This window comes from Pseudoliparis swirei, chromosome 10, assembly GCF_029220125.1.
Source record: "Pseudoliparis swirei isolate HS2019 ecotype Mariana Trench chromosome 10, NWPU_hadal_v1, whole genome shotgun sequence".
NCBI classification, from domain to species: Eukaryota; Metazoa; Chordata; class Actinopteri; order Perciformes; family Liparidae; genus Pseudoliparis; species Pseudoliparis swirei.
In genome coordinates, this window is record NC_079397.1 from 4,337,731 (window position 1) to 4,356,732 (window position 19,002).

General features: G+C 44.0%; 1 protein-coding gene across 7 annotated transcripts; it reads right to left on the minus strand.

Annotated features, from left to right (window-relative positions):
* Nucleotides 1–327: 327 nt before the first annotated feature.
* pacsin2 (protein kinase C and casein kinase substrate in neurons 2) lies at nucleotides 328–18,076 on the minus strand. Of its 7 annotated transcripts, none has more exons than XM_056424861.1 (12): nucleotides 17,981–18,076; nucleotides 10,165–10,256; nucleotides 9,823–9,979; nucleotides 9,456–9,691; nucleotides 7,698–7,853; nucleotides 7,230–7,405; nucleotides 6,993–7,113; nucleotides 6,293–6,343; nucleotides 5,383–5,513; nucleotides 3,519–3,695; nucleotides 2,282–2,463; nucleotides 328–2,195 (listed from the first exon to the last, which is right to left on the minus strand). In XM_056424861.1, the coding sequence occupies exons 2-12, from the start codon at nucleotides 10,219–10,221 to the stop codon at nucleotides 2,083–2,085; spliced, it is 1,557 nt and encodes a 518-aa protein (XP_056280836.1). In that variant the 5' UTR covers nucleotides 10,222–10,256; nucleotides 17,981–18,076; the 3' UTR covers nucleotides 328–2,082. The 7 variants fall into 7 exon arrangements, with proteins under 7 accessions (XP_056280836.1, XP_056280838.1, XP_056280840.1 ...); XM_056424863.1 differs by lacking the exon at nucleotides 17,981–18,076 and adding an exon at nucleotides 12,014–13,240; XM_056424865.1 differs by lacking the exon at nucleotides 17,981–18,076 and adding an exon at nucleotides 10,824–11,200.
* Between the last annotated feature and the right edge of the window lie 926 nt (nucleotides 18,077–19,002).

Consider the following 19,002-nt stretch of genomic DNA (forward strand, 5'->3'; position numbering starts at 1 on the left):
TTTTAGGATTATGTGTTTACGATTGGTGAAGTTAATTTCATAAATTATATGATCAAGCAAGTTAGCATGAAATTCACTTTTTTGAACTGCAGATCTGCCTCCATTGACTTTTAAATAGTCAATAGGAAACTCTACAAATAAAATAACTGTACAACCAAACTACTGATGTTTAGTATTACATTAATTATATTCAAAGTGCACTTTTTTCTTAACACATAGAGAAAGATTAAGCTTTTTGTTTAGTTTTTTACATCTCGTAAAAATTTTAACATCATAAATTGAAGGTTAAAGAAAATAAATATATCTCTACTCAAGACAAAGCCAAAGTGTATTTCTTCCAATAAATTCATTTATTATGTAGTTTTACAAACCTCACTGTGCAAGTACAGCCGTTGCTGCGTTTTGACGTCATCCCCGACAACGTGGACATGTCTCCTCTCTCGCCAGTAATATAGAGAACAACTCATCCTCCGCGTGTGCTGCAGTTAAACGCATCAAATAGCTTCTTTTTTTCTTCTCTCCAACGATTTCATCGAGAAAGTGTGAAAAATATTTTGGAGCTTGCGCAAGGGAAATAAGACTGCAGAAAAAAAAACAATCCTACAAAATACATGATGATCCAAACATATGTATTCAGGTAATTAAAACAGGTAGATCCGTTCATATCATATAGCTTCCTAAGGGAAAATTAACAATTATTCACACATTTGATGATTAATTCAATGATTATGGCCCTCTGTGTTGGGAAAAAAAAGGTCATATTTACAAATATATCATAACAGATTCAGGGGATATTTGACATAAAACATTCGATTACCGAACAAACTGACTCCGTCACAGCATTCCAACAAGAGTAGAACAAAAAGCACTTGTGGCATCATAAATTAACAATCAATTTCAAACTACATATCATCTGATATCGATGCTTAATTTGTTCTAATATTTCTCATCCAGGCTATTTACATGCATGTATGCAATGCCATACTTGGCCGTGGTTTTATTGCTATGAATTGTAATATATTCCACCCCCCAAAAAAAAAAAACATAAAAAATGTCTCCCATAACTTGACCGTGAGAGCATTTACAACATGGAGATTCAAGTGTGATAAACGTTTGTGAGAAACTTTCAGTGTCGTGATGAAAAAATAACCCAAATAAGTATTACAATCTACAATCAACAGAAGGTATTGACTTTTTCTCTCTCGTGAAGAGCTTCAGGGCACTTTGTTCTGGGGTTAATGAGTCAGTACAAGGAAAAAAAACAAGCTTAAGTCAGCAAAAACAATCAAAAGTGATAAAACACTATCAGTGAATGTACATTCAAATTGCAACGACTAGAGGAACCGACCCAGTGCGAACTACATGAAGACCACGTCGGCACGAGGCTCGAATTGATTTGATCGTTCCTTATAAAATAACCACAACAGTCGAACTGAACGGAGATCGCAGAACCCTGAAAAGGAATGAACGACGTAAGTAAACACGGATTTCTAAAACCAGGTCAAACCCGTCGCACTAATCTCAACACAAGGGCCCACTTTGTCAAAGGAATATGGATCAATCAACAGTTATGGACTGGATCAGGTAGAAATGGGCTCAAACCTAAAAAGAAAAAAAGTAGATAATGGTGTTTATAAAAGGGTCATCTCCCTTAAACAATCCACAGAGGCTCGCTTATCGAGGCCGCACGTAACATCGCAAGACGATTCGTCAGAGTGTCATCCCAGTGTTTCGTTTGAACAATATATAAATTCACACATACGTTTTTGTTTCATCGAATATATAGACTTGAAAGGCTATTATTTTTGTAACAGCGTAAATGGGATTCTAAGTAACAACGTATCTTACACTGACAGCAATTTTTTTCTCTCTCCCCTCTGTGATTCTTCTTCGCCTTGTTGTTAAATTTCCATCAGTCAGTCTGTGGCGAGTAACGTCTCAAGTGGTCCTTTTCTTAAATAAAATCGGCCACCTCTCTTCTCCAACACCGGGCCGGTGAGGAAAGGAGTTTAAAATAAGCCGGCGTGGTTCTCCTTCCCAGCCGCACGTCGACTTCCCTCTTCACATGTATTCATTCGTGTTTTACTGGATGCCCTCCACGTAGTTGGCGGGATAGAGGCCCGTTTTCCCATCCTTGAGCCGACCTCTGCACCAACCCTGATCATCTTCTTCTCCGACTTTGGTTAATTCTTCTCCTACAGGGAGGAGAGGAGGAGAAAGGGATGAATATTTGTTATTTTTGTAGTCTCTGAATTTTGTTGTCGTCTTTCACACCACGAACCTGCTTTGAAGGTCAGCTCATCCTGCTCCTGCCCGTCGTAGTCGTAGAGGGCCCTGACGGCCACGGAGAGGGCCGGAGCCGCCGGCTCGTCTTCGAATGGGTTCCCGTCGCCGTTGGTGGAGAAGGGGTTAGCGCCAGTGTCCTCGTCTGACCAATCGGGAGTCTTCTCCGTGCTGCTCGCACTGGACGGGCGGACAAAAAGAGACACTTAGAAAAAAATATATATTTTCGCTGAGTGGGCCTTTACGCAGCGACGGTGCGGTCCAGCATGCCGGGCGTAAAGCAGGGACCACCACGAGTTAGAAAAGCCAGAAAGATAAATACAACAATGGGGGGGGGGGGAAGTGAAAGTCAATCCAGTGACGGCTTTGGGATTCATCCTGAAAACATCCTCAACAAGTGCAAAGCATGCTGGCTTTCGCCATCAGGTGCTACGAAGAAAGCGTTTTGGTTCAGGCAGCATGACGAATGATTCAAAAGGTTCCTCCGGTGCCTCTTTGGGATCAACAGCTTCCAGTGAGAGGGCGCACACACACACACACACACACACGGAACATACAGACAGAGAAATACGGCAACAGGAGATCGAGAAAGGCAAATCATTGTTGTGAATGCATGATTTGAGTTTAACCTGAATGGCCAGCAGAGGGCGCCACCTAAACGCCAGCGTGAACTTGAAGAACAACGAACACACACCCGCACATATATTAAGTAATTACAGTCAGACCTGTCGCCAATGTCAACATTAGTTTAGCTGTTTTTGTTGTTGTTGATTAATGGCCCCAATTCCCACGTGTATTTTAACAGATTTTCATTTTTTTAAATGCGTTTTTATTTGTGTGTACACTTCTTTTGAAGTTAGGCAGCATGTGAATTGTTGGGCAATTGTGAGAAAACTGATGAAAAAGACCAATATGAGTGCGTCAACATTCAGATCTGACTGTAAGACGTTTCCCACGGCGGAGGCATGCGCCCGACACGAGACGTTGTGCAAGACGCGGCGCCGCGAGAAGTGAAGGCTTCGTGCGCCGGCGTTCCAGCGAGACCATGCAGAGCAACACAACACACTGCCACCTTGAGGGAGGAGAGAGGGACGTGAAGAAGAAGAAGAAGAAGGGATCAAAGTAACCGAAACAAAAGAAATGACGCGATCGGCGCTCCGTGACACAGAGATAGACACAAGAAGGGCGGAGGGGACGTTGTGGGGGGGCGGAGAGTTTCTCTTCTGTTCACCAACGTTTTTATCGCCTCTTTATTCACACTGATGTGGTTGACTGTGGTGTACTGCTCCACGGCCGTCTCCTCCTCCTCCTCCTCCTCCTCATTTTCCTCCTCCTCCTCCTCATCATCCTCCTGCACCTCTTCATCAAAAGGGTTTATGCCCACTGGCGCTGTGTTAGTGGGCACAGTCAGCCTGGCAGCATGGGACACAGTGAGAGAGCGCTTGTTGCATTGCACACAGACAGGAAGACACGCCGACGGGGCCCGTCGACATGCTTACATGTTAGCATACCTGATAGCATACCCGGCTAACGAGTTTACGTCTTACAGTCGTGGCCAAGGAGCCAAGGCATTGTGGCTTTGTTTCACTCGATGGATGACCCAGTAATTATTGTGTTTCTATGCCATAATGAACCTGAGTAACATTGACTGTGTGTTAGACTGAACAGATGAACACAATTCTACTTGACAGCAGTCTGGTGTTCATCAGAATTAACACAAATCTATAAAAACATCAAGAAGACACATGAAACACTCCGTTGTCAGCTAGTCATGATCTCTCTCTCTCTCTCCCTCTCCCTCCAGAGGAGGAGGAGTTATTACACCAAACACCGCTCGACTTGGAGCCTGGCACAATGTAACTTTGGATGGTTTCAGTCAACAAACAAACCCCGCCTCTTCACATACGCCTCAACGTCTTCAAAGAGCTGTATATCTTATCCGGTGGGTGTTAAAATCATCGAAGCTAAAAAAAGAAAAAGGGCAAATATGTGACACAAATGGCTTTTTAATGGTTAACAAAAAAAACTTAAACTCCCTTCAATCAAGATACGTCTGTCTTTGCTTCAACCTGCCCAGACCTCGTTCATGAACTAACCGCGCCGGTCACGCCCAAAGATGCAGGAGGGCGAATTAAAACAGTGTGCAGTAAATGCTGCGCGGGGGCGTCAACGGTCCCGAGGTCAGGGGTCAAATGCTTCCCGTGCTTTACATTCCCTTTGTCGACTCCTCAGCGCTTCCTACCGACGTCCGAACGAGGGGAGAGTTGCCAGAACACCGAAGAGCATGATCACGACGAACGCCACTTAACATTTAGAACGATCTCACACACACACACACATATATATATATATGCACACGCTTTCCCACCTTGTGGATGGACGCATGAGGAGCGTTTACCCCGTCGCATGTTTGTGGTCGTTTCGATGGACCGCTGTTGTGTCCTCGGTGCTGTTGCCACAACTCCAGACACATACCTCCCCCCGCGGGGATACTGAGTTCTTATCTCGTCTTTAAAAAGATTACATCGTGCACTTAACAACCGCCCATCGAACACAGAGAGCCTCTAAACCGACTCGAATCTCAAACACGCCTGTGAGATGTTCCCTCCCATGAAAACAAGTTATTTAGCATAAACTTTCCTTCCCTTTTGTCGCAAACCTCCTCAGCCCGAGAGCAGGAGGAGTGTTTGTCTTCTTTGAACCTCCCAGTAATAGAAATGCTCTAAAAGTTTCCGTGTGTGCGTAAGTGATGTATTTATTTCCACATTATGTGTTTGGCTCGCTTTCAACTATGTTCCAAGTCCTGTCTCGCGGGGATGAATTCTTTCCCAACAAACCGTGACCAAATGTTTATCGTTGCCACGGGAACGGCTGTACACCTTTGCCCGTCACTCCCGGACCCCCCCCCCCCCCCCCCGCGTCATTTTTTACAAGAAATTCCTCGAGAGGAAAAAGAAAACACCATGTGTGGTGCGGTGCGCCGGATTATCTCTGATGTGGGGAGTCTGGATGAGGGTGAGTGTGTGTGTGTGTGTTATGAACACTTGCTCCCTTTACTGTGGGTCTGTGAGAGACAGAAATAGCTGATCTGATATCTACCTGCTGCTGGTCTTGGCGGGCTGGACCTGCTGGTCTGACCCAGTTTGGCTGATGCCCGTCAGCGTGACGCCCTCCGAGGGCTTCTTCTTCTCTCGTCTGCTTAGGGTTCGGTTCAGGTCTATGGACCAGTCCTGGATGGAGACACACACACACACACTAGAGTCAAGTATTACTGTGCCAAACGGCGAGTGTTTATGCCGCACGGTGGAGGCCCGATGAGCCGAGACACACACCCAGGTACAGAATCCATCACCTGTTGGAAGAAACACGGCACCAAGGAGTCTCCCCTCCACCAGAGGCTCACCAGGGAGAGAGGCGCAACACAGTTGTAGGAAATGATGATGATGATTGACGATGTTTTTATTCAAATTCTGCCCACAAATGACTGGTTTCATTCCATGATTTTTATTCCCGGTTAAATCACGACTCGTCTGAGCGAGTTCGACCTCGTCCGACACCTCTGATTCATCGGGCCCCTCGAACCTTTAAAGATCAGAGGGCTTTCCTGTCTGGCTCGTGTTCCCTGAGACGATGCCGAGCCGCGGTGGCGTCGCGTGACGTACTGCAGGGTTCACATGACCGGGGAGCGCCACAGACGGGTCAGAGCTCAGAAAGGTGAGAAAGAAGAGAGAGTCTGAGCTGTGGTGATAGAGGCAAAGACTAATTCTAGTAACTTCCTCACACCCAGGAAGAGGTATGTAAACATCCTGATAGCAGGTGAGGACAAAGCTGTTGGACCTCAGTGTCTTAATACCCTTTGAAACTTGATACACACACAACCACCTCAAACACACACAGAGATAGAGTGAGTAAGGAGTGTTATTGGAAGAAGAAGAAGAAAAAAATAAGGATCTCCCTCCCATGTCTGTTGCGAAAAAAAAGAACAGCCCTCCCACCATGCAGAACTCACTAAAATGGACCTTCTTCTAAAGGAGCGAGGAGGATGGGGCCGCTCCAAATTCTGTCAGACATGAGGAAGAGGGAAGCAGGTGTGGGTCAGTGTCGACAGTCGGATCCTCACGCCGCGGGCGAGGAATCGCTTCTTTCACTCACGGGCCGGTGGCTTGCAGAGCATTTGGATATCCACCGAGTTGAAGCCGTCTAACAGGTTTATATCACACTGTGTGTGTGTGTGTGTGTGTGTGTGTATCAAGTCACAGAAAAGACGTATTCTTTTCTTTGAAAAAAAAGAAGTGTTCTAAAACCACGATAGAAAAGCCTCCTGGCAACGAGGGAAGTGGAAGACGGTTCTCACAAGAACTATAAATTGTCGCGTCGCGAGCGCATCAAGCGCTCCTTTCTTTCGCCTCCTGTTGGGAAGATGCCATAAAAGCAAATTCCTCCTTGCACACTCTGGCTGCGGGGGGAGAGATTGACTTCCACCCCCTGCTGCCAAAACGGCATTACGCCAATGACACCGGGCTTTACCTCCGGCTCGGGCTACGTGTGACATTGTAAAAAAGCTGTTGCGATGCCGCCCGTGGCGTATCGTCACCGCGAAGTACGAGTATCCATTTCCACCGCTCTCTTTACCGGTGGTTCCTCCAACCGGGCCTGGGAGGGCACCGGGGCCCTTCTCTTTGTATTAGCATAAATCAAGGGTGCCTCACCTCAAACTGGGGCCAGTTCATTGGCATGCCGGGGCCGTGATTGGACCGGAACCATTTCAAGTCGTCTTCAACGTCAGTAGCAGAGACCGTGTCTTCCAGCGTGTGGTAGATCGTCTGGAACCTACGGAGGCAACGTTTGCTTTTTAAATCAAGGTGAGAAGCAACAGCTGCATTTAGCGTATTTCAGACATTAAATGATTGCAGAAGAGCATCCACTGTGACCGTCCTGTGTCTGACCTGTGATTGGTGGAGAGATCCAGGTGCTGCTTGACCTCCAGCAGCAGCTCTCTGAAGAAGCAGATGCGTTTGTCTTCAAACTGCTGCCACTGCTCAAACACCTGCTCCATGTTCTCCATGTACTGAGGGGTCAACTTGTCCAGTTCCTCCAGGGACTTCTGGTAGCGTTCTTTAGTCTGGGAGGAATGAGGAACATTTTAAGTCATATTATGGTTTTACTCGAGTTATTACATAAACACCCAAAGCACACAGGACCGTCGTTTCAACTCCTCCTCAAGATCATCATGATAAATACCGGGTAACAAACGGAACAACGCCCTGCAGCCATCAAGGAGTAATGAGGGTTAGCTCTGCCAGTCTGAACAGACGATGAGGCCGGACTATAAAGTTATTGAGCAATCATTACCTTGAGGAAGCTTTCGAGAAACAACACAATCTTGACATCTGTTCCCAGAGGTAGCCGCCTACCTTCTGCGCCTCCTGCTGACACTTCTCCACCTTTTCCTGGAGCTTCTTTTGGGCTTCGGGGGTGTTGTTGCTCTCCAGTTTGCCGTTGTTCTCCCTGCTGGCTGCCAGCTTCTCTTCTTTACAGGCAGAGTGGTACGACTTCTTTATTATCTCCATCTGTGGAGGACAAAATTAAAGATACAGGGCCGGTCGTTTAAGGTAACTCAGAGGAAACTGACTGTGGAGTCGTAAAAACACAGGGATTTAAGCGCAAGTTACAACTATTATTTCTTTTTGAGGGGATTAAGTTGTTTAAAAAGTCAAAAAAAGTATTTGATTTTCACCAACAATAATATATTTTAACTAGAACGGGCACTCGGTAGAGCGCATACCTTCGCCGCAGACACTTTTTTGGTACCTTTTCATGGTCTTGACCTTGACCTTTGACCCGATCGATCCCAAAATCCAATCAAATGCTCCCCGGATAATAACCAATCATCCTACCAAATTTCATGCGATTTGGTTTAATACTTTTTGAGTTATGCGAGTAACACGCATACAAATAAATAAATAAATATATAAATAAATACACGGCGATCAAAACATTACCTTCTGCATTTTCAATGCGAAGGTAATAAGACAATTGTTGAGGAGTCATCTTTTCCCAAAATGACTTGATTTTCTCTTCGTGACTAAGGCCGATGAACACATCGAGACGCGTGTCTTTCATCGTTTTAGGAATCATAACGTACCCATATCCCGCTCAGAGAAACATATTTCTTATTTGCGGCTGCAGACAACATGGAAACACTGGTAAGTTTGATACGTGACGCGTTGAACAACTTATGAATGAGGGACATCTGAAGAGCGTCTCGGTGTAACTCGGGTCGGCGCGGTCACGTGACCAAACCACGAGGTCATAAGTAGAGGGGAGCAGCCGGTCTGATTTGATGTAGCAGGCGTTTCAAACCCAATAAAACCCACGAGGACGACGAGTCGAATCCCGTCTCCCGTTGAGAGCGTGCGTGTCTATTATTGACCAGGTCCCCCATGTCGGCTCCTCGTTCTCTCAACCAGTTAATTAGCCTAATTTCCTCTCTGCCCTCTACCCACTGGCCCCTCCCCCTATCTGTCTGTCTGGTCGATCAATAAAGCAGCCGGACTACAACACTGTATTGTTCTGCCGTTGCTCAATGTCAACGCCAGGATGTCGCCGCCCTCCGACATCACACACACAGGAAATGAGAGGGGGGGGGGGGGGGGAGGGTACAAGACGTCGCACGGACAAATACTTGGACGCGCACGTTTCTTCCACGCGTGCACAGAAGCGGAGAGGAACGCGCGCGTACCGCCGAGCAAACAGGCTTCGAAAATGAAAGAAGCAGCAGTGGAAATACATCGACCCCGTTTTGAACTACGCGGCGACGGCCTCCCCGTCGTCCTCCGTGTTTCCTTCCCTTCCACCGAGAGCTGCAGGACACAGTTGCCGGCTAACGTTTGCCAATAGCTTCCGATTGAATAGTGAGAGGCTGCGACTGGCTTCTGCCTCCGTTGTTGTTCAGTAAGCGGGTTCGTCGCGGAGGGAAAACAAGAGTTAGCGAGTCAGTAATGTGTAATCATGTGAACTGAGGGGAGTCGAGTGAGCCACGGGTGTAATCAGTGACTTGAAAAGGGACTTGTTTGTGGTAACTGCCTGGCTGTTTATAGTTTAAAACACATGACGTGTGCAACCATTACATAACACACACAACACACACACATCATGCAGTGTCGCCACACCTCTTTGAGTTTCTTCGCCCAGGGTTTCTGGGCCTTGCGGAAGCCGTCTTCGGCCTCTTTGGTCTCCTTGTAGCCGCCGATCATCTGCTTGTGGAAGGAGTCCCTCTGCCAGTTCTTCAGCTTCTCGTAGTCTTCGCCCATCAGCGTCGACTTCACCTCCATGTGGAGCTCGCTCACTTTCTCCGCCTCCGTGCACAGAGCGGCGCACGCCCGCTCCAACGTGCCGTACAGAGGCCCTGAGGGAGCAGATATTCAACACGCTTCATGGGAATTCTGGGGAAAATACATCCGTTTTCCCAATGCATTAATATCCTAATATATAATAACTTAGAGAGCAAAGAGCACACTCCCCGGGACTGTTTCATACCTTTTTCTAGTAGTTGCCGCCAGCGCTTTCCCCATTCTGAGAGCTGCTGCGCGTACGACTTTTCAATACGCGCTCGTTCATGCAGGCAGCTCATCAGATCGTTGCAGAGCCGATTGCCGTCGTCGACCCGTTTCACCGATCGCTTGTAATTGCCGACCTGAAACCCGGAAAAACAGACAAAAAGATGAGTTGAAAAAGAGCTAGAAGATGTTGGTTATGGCCACGGATCGCCCGACGTTTGCTCGAAGGCGTCATTTTCGAAAAAGCGAAATAAATCTCGACGGTAGAATCATGACCCCGAGATTTAGGGGCAGGTGGTGGGAAGGAATCCGTGCGTCTCACCTCCCAGAAGCTGTCGCTGGAGACGTCCGTCATGGATTCATCGTAGGAGCCCGACATCGCTGCTGCCCGAGGAAACACTCGGTGTGTAGGGCCTGGAAAAACACAAGGTGTCGATGAATGTTATTAAAACACCCTCTTGGATTGTTACAAATGCCAGATATGTCAGATAATTCAAACTATAAATAAAAGTTAATATCAAATCATGACTCGTGTGGAAGGAAAATGTATTTAGAGGTGTTATAAATGTCTTTAAATACTCACGTATGTTTTATCTAATGGGTTATATCTCACACTAGAGTAGAACACTCACAAAGTATAACAAGCATATTAGTTGAATATCTGTAAATAATTGATAATTCATATTTTTTTGTAATTTGATATACATTATTTATTAGTATAATTATCAACTATTAGCTGGTAACATTTTTATAATAAAAAGACAAATTAATATTCATTGGTTCAGGTTCCATTCAAACATGAGTGAATTCAAGAGAACACAACTCACACAAATATACAAAACATGATTTGATTTTTTTTTCCAGGGTCAGATTCTCAAAGATATCCTGCAATGAGCCGACATTAGAGACCGTCGAGTTATTAAATACAGACGGCAAAAGGGAAACCTATTTGTTTAATGGCTCCGCTGAACAGTCGCGCACTTGTTCCTCCTAACAGGTGAAACGCCGGCTGAAGGACGCCATCGAGCCGCCGCCGCCGCTCCGCCACGGAAACATTCCTCAGACATTGATAGGAGGCCCGAGAAAAATAAATAGTTCAAGAGGAGATGGAGGGAGGATGGAAGTGTGTGTGTGTGATCTGGTTTGATAATCTAAGCTGCAGGTGGCTTTTTCCTCCCCATCCACACAACAAACTGAACCATGTGGTCTGTGTGTGTGTGTGTGTGTGTGTGTGTGTGTGTGTGAGAAACGGTCAAGAAGCACACAGAGGGGAGCTTCCGCTTCCTTCAGAAGGGCATCACAGACGCTCCTTTGTTTCTCTCGTCAAACTCAACAGGCTCTCTTTTATTCATCCCCTCCATCCTCTTCCTCTCTTTCTCCATCAGCCGGAGCCCTTTCACCTCTCCTCTCCTCTCCTCTCCTCTCCTCTCCTCTCCTCTCCTCTCCTCTCCTCTCCCTCGTGACCATATATTCAGATTGAGAACGTGTCTATAATGCCACTCAAGACTCAAAATAGAAACTGTTTTGCAAACAAAAAGGCCAAATATCCCTCAGTTAGTTGGTTCTCTTAAGGTTCTGTCTTAGTCATACCAATGTTCACAATATTCTGATCCGTTATAAACAAAACAAGTAATCAATAATGAAAAAATTCAAAATCTTGGTCAAAATAATAAAAACGAAAAATCAATAATGCAACCTTTTCTCAGAATTAAATGATTAAATCAATCAATCGTCGTGGTACAGCCTTAGAAGTATCTATTCTTATTTTCTAGACTAGTCTGATCACACCCATTCAACCATCAATAATATCTAATCAATACCTGTTTTCTAATCTGGAGCTGTCCCCCGTGATCGGGTCACATGGGGTGCATTTTAGTGCCGAGTGTGAACACACAAGGCCTTCTTCAGTTGAGCGAGAGGATGATGGCTCATAGTGTGAGTGTGTGTGTGTGTGTGTGTGTGTGTGTGTGTGTTGGCCATTGGTCAGTGGCCCGTGCCCAACAGGGCATGACTTGGACAGAGGCTGGTATTGTGGTCACTGCTAGCTTGGGAACAATCCTCCCTTTAACTGTTTGTAGTTCGCAATCAGGTCAGGCAAACACACACACACACACACACACACACTTGGAGATGTCACTTTTTTCCGAAAACCACAAGTATAATTTGATTACATTTCCCGGTGAATGAGAGGCTTGTCAAGCGACGTCTCGTCTCTCGATTGTTGTCGTACTTCCTCGACGAGCAGAAAATAAAACATTTGAGCAATTTCACTAAATTATTTCAACAAAACAAAAGCGGGGTGAGCAGAGTCAACAATATGGGAGCCTATTCCTCAGCATGAAACAAAATCTCACACTATCCCACACTATCCCACTAGCCTTGTCATCGTGTCCCTTTTTGGCTTTTCCAGCTGTCCACATTCTTCACAGAGAGAGAGAGAGAGAGAGAGAGAGAGAGAGAGAGACTTGGATCCAGCCATAAATATCTTCTCTAAACATGGCAACAAGTCTTCTGATGTCCAGCCATGCTGCGCAAAACACTCCATGTGTTTCAAGCCCTGAGAAAGAGACTTTTTTATTTGTTTTATTTTTAAATAAAGGGGCTCCACTAGCTAAATGTACAAGTAAAACCTCAGGAAAATGACTTCCCACAGCCACTGAAACCACAACAATGAATTTGGGGTTCCTCCATCACAGAAGCTATTTCTCGGGTTTGATGCGATCGACACAAACGGGACCGGCGGTCCGGACGCCCTCGGCTCCGTCGGGCATCGGGAATGTGTGAAAACCACTGAACGCAGCTTGACCCACGACTGTAAACAACACTGTTGACTCAGGCCAGGTCTGAAGTCCACTTAATCTGTCACTCTGCAGGAAAACACTGGAAATCAAACACTGTGCGTCATGAGATGAAAGAAACACACACACACACACATGGGAATGAGGACATTTTGGACAGATTTCCATCTACAATGTGAAGTGACGAGCACATAAAACAACCGTCCTGCTATCAAAAGCGTGATTTCAGGGGTTCTTAGATGACGGGTTTAGTGATTTCTTAATCAAACACCCAACAGAGATATTCACCGGAGGAATGTGCTCGTCGACAACAGCCTGAAGATAAAAAAGAGAACGAACACATTCCTCAAAAGCTACCGTGCCCCGACCGGCTCACGACTCATTTTACTAATTCGTATCAACATTTGCATAAATATCAGTTGTTTGTTAATTCGAGAATGAGGATTGAGACCGATGAAGTGAGATAGATGAAGAAGACGCAACTAAATATCAGGGCTCATACGCGTGTTGACCAATGGACTTCCAGGACTTTTCCATGACTGAAGCAAATTTCGATGACCAAACATTTTGTGAAAGTCTCGGGTTTATTAATGGCAAAGTGAGAAAATGTTGTATTTAAACTAACAATGAGATTTCCAAAGCATAGAGTATATACCGTGTGAATTAACATACGCATATAACACATTTCCATGACTTTTCCAAAACATTTGGGATGATTTCAATGACTTTCCCAGGCATGGAAATTACCATTTTAAAATGTCTTGACTTTTCCAGGTTTTCCATGACAGTATGAACCCTGAAATATGCAAAATGTTGGAAAAATATTGGGGCATAATAGACCATCAGCAGACTATAACTGGACTAGAGTGCTCTGGGGGTCGTCACTCAGAAACCGTGTCATGGGACAGCAGAGATGAGGTCAGCCAGACGTACCTGCCCTCAAACCGTGTGTTTAGGTCACCGAGTGGAAAATATCATCAGGAGACGCCGACCTGAGTGCTATTTTGTCAAAAAGCTGCACACAGATTTAATATCAATTTGTTCTATTTTTCTTTTTTAAGCACATTTGACTCATAAAGAATAAAGACGTGGGAGGTTGTGTTATTTAGACGGCAGGTCACCCTTATCAACAGAATAGAGCAAGGACATCGGCAGAATAATGTCACGCAATCTCAACGTTTAGTCGAGCTTCCTAATCTGTACCGTCTGGAGAGGGGGAGTGTGTGTGCAGTTATCGTGAGGGTGTGTGTGCACGGCTATCCTGAGGGTAACTCAGTGTGTGTGTACGGCTATCCTGAGGGTAACTCAGTGTGTGTGTACGGCTATCCTGAGGGGCGCCACGTCGCGCTCGCGATCGCTTACGTAAACAAGACCAACGCAGAGCGAGAACACACGACTTCAATTGAAATACTTCCATCCCGAAAACTTTGGACCGCCTGGATGTCAGCGTCAAAGATTCTTAATGATTCTTTATGATGAATAAATAAATTATTACCTTCGCATTGAAAATGCGGAAGGTAATGTTTTGATCGCCGTGTATTTATTTATTTATTTGTTTGTATGCGGGTTACTCGCATAACTCAAAAAGTATTAAACCGAATCGCATGAAATTTGGTGGGATGATTGGTTATTATCCGGGGACCATTTGATTAGATTATGGGATCGATCGGGTCAAAGGTCAAGGTCATGAAAAGGTCAACATCTTCTTTTTACCATAGCGGTCAATTTCTATCCAATTGGCATGCAACTAATGCCAACATGTTCATAATTCAATGCCCAATCTTGTGATATGCAAAGGTATGCGCTCTACCGAGTGCCCGTTCTAGTTGTATTCAAATATTTAGAGTGAAACACGTCATAATTCCGTCTCTAACTTCCATTTATATTGCTGTAAAAACATCTCCTTTAAAACAACTGTAATTATTCAAATTTCTCGCCCAAAAAATAAACTTTACAGCTTCTTTCCTGCATGATGAACACTTTCTTTCTGCACTCGTATCCCCCACAACATTGTCTCTGTTGTTATTTTTTATATTGTACATTTATATTGCTATTCTGTGGATTTTAATGTCTTTTTTATATTCATCCTGCTATTTGTAAATAACATGCATGTACGACGAGAGCGTCAAATTCCATAAAGCTGATTCTGATTCTTTACTAGATTATATTTGAACACATGACACATATTTTCCTTCCCCCCAGTACTCATATTTACCAACTATTACTTAAAATTAAAGAAAAGGAGTAACAATCAACTCACAATCATCAGAACGAGAGCTAAACCTGGGGGCTGAAGGAAGAGTGCGATTACATAACAAGCATGCTTAACAAATACTTGGCCCGTGCCTCATGTCTTAATCACATGAAAATGTGCTCATCTGAGCAGGGCTGATATCTATATATATATATATATTCCACTTCCTTCCCTTGTTGCATAGAGTAACTGTGATATCTCACAGGCAGCTGAGCTGCTCTATCCCTTCAATATTGCACTTTCCCAGCAGGACGGCGAGTTAAATCCCAACTGGGCTGCGAGAGAAAATGAAAATACAACCATTCCTTTGCTTATTTCCCTCTTGTTGCACACAAGCCCGGGGAGGTGAAAAGTTTCCATGGCGACCGCAGGACATAACCTTGACTTTTTATTTCCCCCGTCAGTCGTTCACCTCTGCCCTCCTTCTCCGCACGAGCTCAACAGCTGGTCCGACACGAGGAGCGAGGCCTTCGTCCAAACGTGGAAACCTCGATAACTCGCTCCGGCTTTTATTGCGAGAGCGTCGGCCCGTCGACGCCGGGGGGGGGGGGGGTCGGCCGCACGGCCCCGTCGGAATTGACCGGTCCGAAGCGCCTCGCTCCACGGTCGGGGGAGAACAATGGCATTCGTTCCACACTTTCAAGCGTTTTCCACCGGCAGCAAAGAGAGGAGCATAACAGAGGGAAATTCAGTCTATTACACGGCAGGGAAGGGGAGATCCTGACGTCACCGAATTCTGCACATTTTCCTGTGGAAGCCCCCCCCCCCCCCACGGAAAGTCTCATGTGATGCTTTTAAAGCTGCAGACTTTTCAGGAAGGTGCCATGAACAACAGTCATCTGCTCGCCCTGTGACCTGTCGCGGCGTTTTCTTTTATCCCGATCGTGTGTGAACGTTACCGATCGTCTCCCAGAGACAGGAATCACAGGTCCGCCTGACGTCCGGCTGCATCCGAAGTGTCCCGGAGCCGCTTCACTGCATTCACAACGACCACACTCGGGACTGTTTTCATTATCAAGTCACCTGCTGATTATTTTCTCGGTTGATCTCGGTTTAGTCCGTCAAATGACAGAAAATAGGTCGCTATGGTTTGCTAGAGCCCACAGTGACATCTTCAAATGTCTCGTTTTGTCCGAGAACCACTGCCAGAATATATTCAGTTTACACGATTATACTATATATTGTACTCACAATTAAGGGTGTGAACCAGTGATTGTTTGGCATTTTTGCTTGAAGAATTATCAAAATATTTGCAAATGCGTTTCAGCTATAATGGCATATTCAGTCATTTAAACTTAGTCTAAAGACAACAACAACTTTGTTTCTGCTTTCTTGGATTGTAGCTTGTGGGAGAAGTTCAATTACATGATTCAACTCTGCTAGACACTGGCTCATGTCCTTGTAACTGCCTCGTGTGTGTGCGAGTGAGTGTGTGAGAGTGTGTGTGAGAGTGTGTGTGAGTGTGTGCTCTTGGAGAACATGCCAATAAAGAAATAGAGAGCAGCCTAAATTGAGATACCCACTCTAAGTTTAGCTCTGTTCTGAGATGGAGCAATCACATTTCACTTGCCCCCCCCCTGAACAAAAAGGGGAACCACAAAGCTTTCACTACTGCTTTACCCTGACAACACTACTCCCCCCAAAAGACACAAACCACATGCACATGTACATTTAGACCAGCTTGCTGTCAAAAGGCACGTCTAAAAACTGAGCTCCATGATGACCAACTTCCACTGATTCATGACAATGGCATGAGCGTTGGCTGTTTGTGATGAAGAAGAGAGCTTCCTGCGCCGGCTGATTAATAACCTCATGTGGACAATGATTTTTCACTGAAAATGATCAGAACACTACACACACGGACACCCTGACCCTAATGAGAAGCCCTAATGTATAGTTATGCACATGTCACTTTGGGACACTGACTGATGAGAAAACCATATATATATATATATATAAATAAATGAATCTACATATAACTTTGGGACACGAGATGCTAATGAGAAACCCTAATATATAGTTATGTCCATGTAACTTTGGGACTTATAACCGTAAAACCTAATATACACCTATATCAAATGATATATATAATATATATATATATATATATACACAGATATAGAAAAAATACATACAAATAAATAAATATATACACATAAATAAATATGTATACATAAAAAGAAAATAATAAATATATATGAGTTTATATATTTGAATAAATACATATATATAAGTATATAATATATATAAATAAGTTTATATATAAAAATAAATTATATATATATAAATGTATATATATATGTATATATAAAAAATACATTAAAAATATATATATATATATACACAGAAATAAATATGTATATATAAAAAGAAAATAATAAATATATATGAGTTTATATATATAAATAAATATATAATATATAAATAAGTTTATATATATAAATAAATAAGTTTATATATATATATATATAAATAAATATATACATATAAATAAATATATACAAAAATATAAATAATTTTATATATATATATATATGTTGGAGGCTCAGCATGCAGGACGGTGTGACACCGACCGAGAGGTTATCTTTACCTGCGAAACCCCGCCCCGCCCTGTATCACTGGGCATATGAGCCGCAGTGTCTCCCTGCGACAAAGTGGACAGCCAGGGCGACACGCCGAGTCCTCCCTCCACCTAACAGACACACTTCAACCACGACAAGCAGCTGGTGAAGGAGCTTCAACCTGACGGCGCTCCATTAACTCACCAGCGAAGTCTTTTGGACTTCCGATAGCCCGAAATACACGAGTTACGAGAACCGTGGTAAAGATAGTTAACTATGAGCTAGTTTAAAGTTGTAGTTTATATATTAATACGCACATAAAGCCACTCCAGTACTCATATTAGTATCGTTGATATTAAATGATCTCATTATAAACTTTGACCACCACAGCACCGATCTCCTCCCATCGGGAAGTATGAACTTTAACGTCAGTTCGCAAAAACGTTGGCGAATAAGCGACAACATAAAACTACATTTTATTAAAAGGTTAACCGTCACAACGTCATTATTTGAGTTCGAGCTTACCTGGTGTCGTTTAATTAAAGAGTTAATTCTCTTTGCGGCGTCAATTTCCAGATCTTTTCGCCCGTTTTCTTCTGCTGAGCAGCAGCAGCACCATCGACCGACTGACTGACACGACCGTCAGTTGGCCGCGTTAAGGGCCGCTGCATCCGGTCAGTATTTTCAAAATAAAACACGCAGGTGAAAGGGGGAAAAAGTAAACGTTTTACCTCTACTATATATATACATTAGGAAATATTGTGATTTACTGTACTATTTCTTTCTGTGCAGATTTACAAATAACACATATGCTGACTTAATGCATTGGTAAAAATTACCTGTCTAAGCATAGAAGTAGAACATTTAAAATTAGAGCCATATTAATATGCTACTTGCAAATTAATGAATCAGTAATAATGATCCAACAAAATAATATATGATGATATAACGACGACGTGGTTCTGTCTGCATGACTTTTAATTGTTGAAAATAATTATTTCCATTGTTCCATGGCTACATTATTTAAGGTTGTATGCTTCAACACATATCTGAGACCATTATATACTTCGAGATATATTTTTTGTAGCCTAAATATAACATAAAATCAAGTCTAGAGTCTAGACCTCGTAATTAGGTTACATTTTTCTAAGCAATAGAGGCGCCACAGTGTCACAGCGAGTGCCAAAACCCACATTTATTTTTTTCATTCACCTGACTTCCGCCTTTGCAATATCTAAGATTTACCAGCTTCATCATACAAATTAGGGAGAGGCGCGGCTGTCTAACGTCACATCCCTTGAAAACTTTTTTCTGGTTACTTTAATCTGAGGCACTGGTTCCTGCTATGAGGCCTGGGGCCCTCCGAGAGCCCTGTAGGGGCTTCTAGGGGCCGTCAGCAAAACAATCTGATGAGTTGGATGTGCATTTTATTTAATACAAGTTTCCTGCCAAGGGAAATTGTGCTATATTGATGCATATTATTAAATTGGCACCCACGTTTTCTGCTTACTACTCCTGCCTAATAATTAAAACATTTTAAATCTAAA